This window comes from Tupaia chinensis, unplaced genomic scaffold (assembly GCF_000334495.1).
Source record: "Tupaia chinensis unplaced genomic scaffold, TupChi_1.0 Scaffold000317_1, whole genome shotgun sequence".
Lineage (NCBI taxonomy): Eukaryota > Metazoa > Chordata > Mammalia > Scandentia > Tupaiidae > Tupaia > Tupaia belangeri.
Genome location: NW_006159810.1, coordinates 3,093,176 through 3,097,547, shown reverse-complemented (window position 1 = coordinate 3,097,547; position 4,372 = coordinate 3,093,176). Strand labels below are relative to the sequence as shown.

General features: G+C 36.5%; 1 protein-coding gene across 1 annotated transcript in view; it reads left to right on the top strand.

Moving 5' to 3' along the window:
- Positions 1-4,372, top strand: part of HNRNPLL (heterogeneous nuclear ribonucleoprotein L like) — a 30,693-nt gene that overhangs the window by 14,934 nt on the left and 11,387 nt on the right. The window contains exon 7 of the mRNA XM_006151356.3: positions 3,225-3,442. Coding sequence (XP_006151418.1) covers positions 3,225-3,442 — 218 coding nt within the window. The remainder of the gene's footprint in view (positions 1-3,224; positions 3,443-4,372) is intronic.

Genomic DNA, 4,372 nt, shown 5'->3' with positions numbered 1-4,372 from the left:
TTCCCTTCAGATGAGCAATTGAACAGAATAGGTTTATTTGTATTTCAAAGTCACCCAATGGGTAACCTTTCCTATATGATTGTATATAAGAAAGAACTAATAGAAAAAGTTAATTGTGATTGAGGACCGAAACATTCCATCAGATCAGATTCATTTATTGATTAATTATAGTGGTATAAAATCTGTGCTGATCATCACAGTTCTTCAAATCTTTTAATTTGGGAACTGTAGTCCTATGAAATGAACTAGAAATTCTCATATTTGAACAGTGGCAAAAACGAACATAGAGATTTGTTTGTGTTTATGAAAAGTTTGTATCTTAATTGCTTGTATCTTTGGATATGGTTGCTGGACTTAAAGATTTAAAAATTTGAGAGACGGGAAATACCTTCAGAATCTTAATTGATTAAATAGATTTTCCTATATAAGTAGATTTTTTTAAATACTTGAAGCATTCTTTTTTAAGCACAAACTTTTCACATTAATTAATTAGTATAGAAAACTTTTTAAAGATTTCTGATTTTTCCGAAATAATTTATTAGTATAGACAACACAATTTAATTCTTATGGCTCAAAGTCATAATTATAAATATCAGTTAATTCTTCTGCATTGCTTTTGGTTTTATCTAGGACAGTCGGTCTTGTCTTTTTAAAGGACCTTGGCTAACCTAAGCAGAGTGAAAGTTTCTACTGCCTATCTACCACATCTTTCCACTTGCCAAGAAAAAGGAAGCTGAGTGATAAATTTAGTGAAGTATCATTACTATACAAGTAAATGGTAGTTGTAGGGAGACAGTATATATATTTGTAGGCACACACACACTTTTGCAGTAAGGATAGGAACATTTAATATTGTTGTCTAAATTAAAGGCCAGATGGGCTAGCAGGTGACATGGAAGTTACCCCGGCTGGATCTCACATGGCTGACTGTGGTTTGTTTGAGTCCTGGACCCTGTGGCTTGGAAATCATGCTGAGTGTGTGTGTGTGTGTGTGTGTGTGTGTGTGTGTGTGTGTGGTTGGGTGGGTGGGTGTGTGCCCAAAATCCCGATGGGAGAATGGATGAGAAGGGATTGTAGTGTGTCTATACCCCCAGGGGTGATTTCTCATTTCTGCTCTCTTCCTCTCTCTGTCTCTCTTTGGCCAGCACACACACCTGTAGCAAAACTTAAAAATTACTAATAACTCACACTAAGCTGTGTTGATTGCTTTTGTAAACTACAAATTCTCAGAAGAGCAATTGAAAACCATGACCAATTTAGGACAATATTGACTGACTAAAGTATTCCTCCCTAAATTGCAAAGATGTGTGTTCTCATTGGTAGTGTTGCTGTGCTATTATAACTGGCAGCTACATTTTGAATTCTAAAAATTGGAGTCCATCGTCAGCTAATAGCATGCTTTAAAAAATTATTAAATCTTATTATTTTTTAATTTGACCAGAGCGAGAAAATGAGACAGCATGCCACCAGGTCCAGGACTTGAACCATGGGCAACCATGTGGGAGTCCAGCACCTTAAACACCATGCCACCTGCTGGCCCCCCAATAACATGTTTATAAGTACCAAAATTTACTAGTTTTTAGTAATTCATTTAATAGATGACAGGCATCCCTTAGTTCCACATAAGAAATGAAAGCCCAGCGGCATTACAAACTTTTACTTCTGTAGAATCAAGGAAAGGACTTGAGTTTTTGGATTAGATTTTTTTTCACAAGGAGTCTTAGCATATGCTTCAGACTATGCCTTTGTAATCATTAACTCAGGAACATCTAAGATGTTAAGGGTTAATCTTTCTAAGCTATATGTCTTCATCTTCTTAGTCGCTGCTCCTGAGTTCTTCAGCCACTCGCTCTGGTGTGCTATCTGGTTCCTTTTTAATTTTCTTTTTTTTTTTTTTCAAGAGTTTTGTCATAGGGCCCATGTGCTTGCCAGAAAAAGCAAGAGAGAGAGAATGAATGATGAATGAATGAAGGTGAGAATTCACCACCACCCCCCAGGGGGATGGTCACACTGCAGTCTCATCTCCTCTGTTCTCCTGGGATTTGGGGCATGCACATACAGGTGCCAGTGTGATTATTTTTTAAGCTGCCAGGTCCAAGACTTGAACCGCAGTTGGCCATGTCCAACACCTTAACCACCAGGGCACCTGTAGGCCCTGCTTGCTTGCTTTAAGTTTCAGAGTTTCTCCATAGTCATTTCTTTTCATTCCACATTCTTTAATTTCCTTGTTAGTTCTAATCTGTTGTGAACATGGAACTAGGTGAATTAAAATTGTTTAGAACTATTTACTCTAAAGTTAGGAAGTTGCTTCTTAATGAGGACTCTCAATGTAAGAAATGTTTATGTGTATTTATTTGTTTCTGTGATGACAGTTTTAGATAATCATTTCTTTTTGGATTCTTGGTGTTGGTTTATAAAATGGAGAATGTGAAATAGTAAGACACCTATGTATAGATGAGATATTAACTTGGGATTTTAGCTTTCTGAATTGAAACTAGAAGACTGCAATATTAATCTGAAAGTGTGTTACAGAATAATATATTCAAGGAGGTAGCTTGCCAGCAGAATTAACAGTATTCTTGTGATACCTGTGTAGAGATAGCTTCCTTGATTTCACTGTATATTTTAATGTATTACTTCTCCAAAAGACATTGATAAGAGGTTTTATTTATAGTGGCCCAAAGTTTCACATTGATTTTCTCATCTCTATAGTCTAATCTTACATGTGCTCACCAGAGAGGGAGAGTGAAAGAGACAGTGAGAGGGAGAGTAATAGTGAGAAATTACCCCCCACTGGGGATAGCCATGCCACAATTCCTTCTACCCCATTTTCCTGTTGGGATTTTGGGCATGTACATGCACATTCCCAGAGTGTTTTGCAAGCTGTTGGGGTCCAGGACTCAAACTGCATTTGGCCTTACAGAGACCACCGCTTTAACCACTACACTACCTGTTGGCCCATTACCCATCTTACTATTTTTCCACGGGTTACATTTAAATACTTGTGTTGTCAGAAAAGTTATGACATTTTTCTGTGCAAAAACATGTCATGACTTTCCGGCGACCCAATATTTCCTATATTTGAGTTTTCCTTGGATGTACATCAAACTAGCTAGTACTGAGAGTTTAATTTTTTGCATGGTAAAACTTGTCTACTGAAGTATTTACAAATGGAACTATATATGTTTTATTTATTTATTTATTTATTTTGATAATTTTTATAGGTTCCCATGGTCCATTATTGCCTTTGCCAAGTCGTTACAGAATGGGCTCTCGAGATACACCTGAGCTTGTTGCGTACCCATTACCACAGGCTTCTTCCTCTTACATGCATGGAGGAAACCCATCTGGTTCTGTTGTAATGGTTAGTGGATTACATCAACTAAAAATGAACTGCTCAAGAGTCTTCAACCTATTCTGCTTATATGGGAATATTGAAAAGGTAAGTTTCATTTTATATTAGTTTATTTTTTTTATTCAAAGTTTTAAATTTTTAATTTTTTGCTGGGCTATCTAGCAGTAATTCTGAAAAGACTGCAAATGTATGTCTTCTCCAGGTTGTTGGTACTAAAAATATTTTTTAAATAATTAATATAAAAAAAAGAAGTTCAAAGCAGTTGTTTAGTCAACTATTATATATTATAAGCATAAAATTTGTAGTTTTAGTCATTTCAAAGAGATTGTAACATTTAACATGTTGGACTGTAGAATTTGAAACAGCAGTTACTCTCCTGAAGGTAGGTATACACACACATATCTCAGAACTTGTCCAGAAGTCAGTAAGGTTAGGAAAAGTTGTGGGAGTTTATATACTTGCTTCCTAAATGCTAGGGTTTTAGTACCTGTTGAGGAGCAATGGATGACCTTTAATAAAGCTCAATGAGTATTTGAAACTGACCTACTTTGATAAAATGTGTCCAACATTTTTTGCCCAGAGATTTATACTCAAAAAGTAGCAAAGCATGATGTACAGTTTATGTATTTTGAAGGTTTTTAAAAAGTGTAACTACTTATACTAAATAACTGTGTGGTTTCCCCAAATTGTCAATGTTTTGTTAATTGTTATCTCACAAATATTTACTAATAGAATAGTGCTGATAAAAAGTGTAAATACTAAGCCTTTTTTTGGAGAGGTTTTTGCTATAGGGGGCATGTGTTCACCAAAAAGACAGAGAGACAGACAGAAAACAAGAAATCACTCCCCCAGGGGGGATGGCCACACTGTAATCCCTTCTCCTCCATTCTCCTCTCAGGATCTTGGGCATGCACAAACACGCGCCCGGTGTAACTTGAAGCCACTGGGTCTGGGATGCGAACCGCAGTTGACTACATGGGAGTAGCGACATAGCCATTATGCCAACTGCTGGTCCCA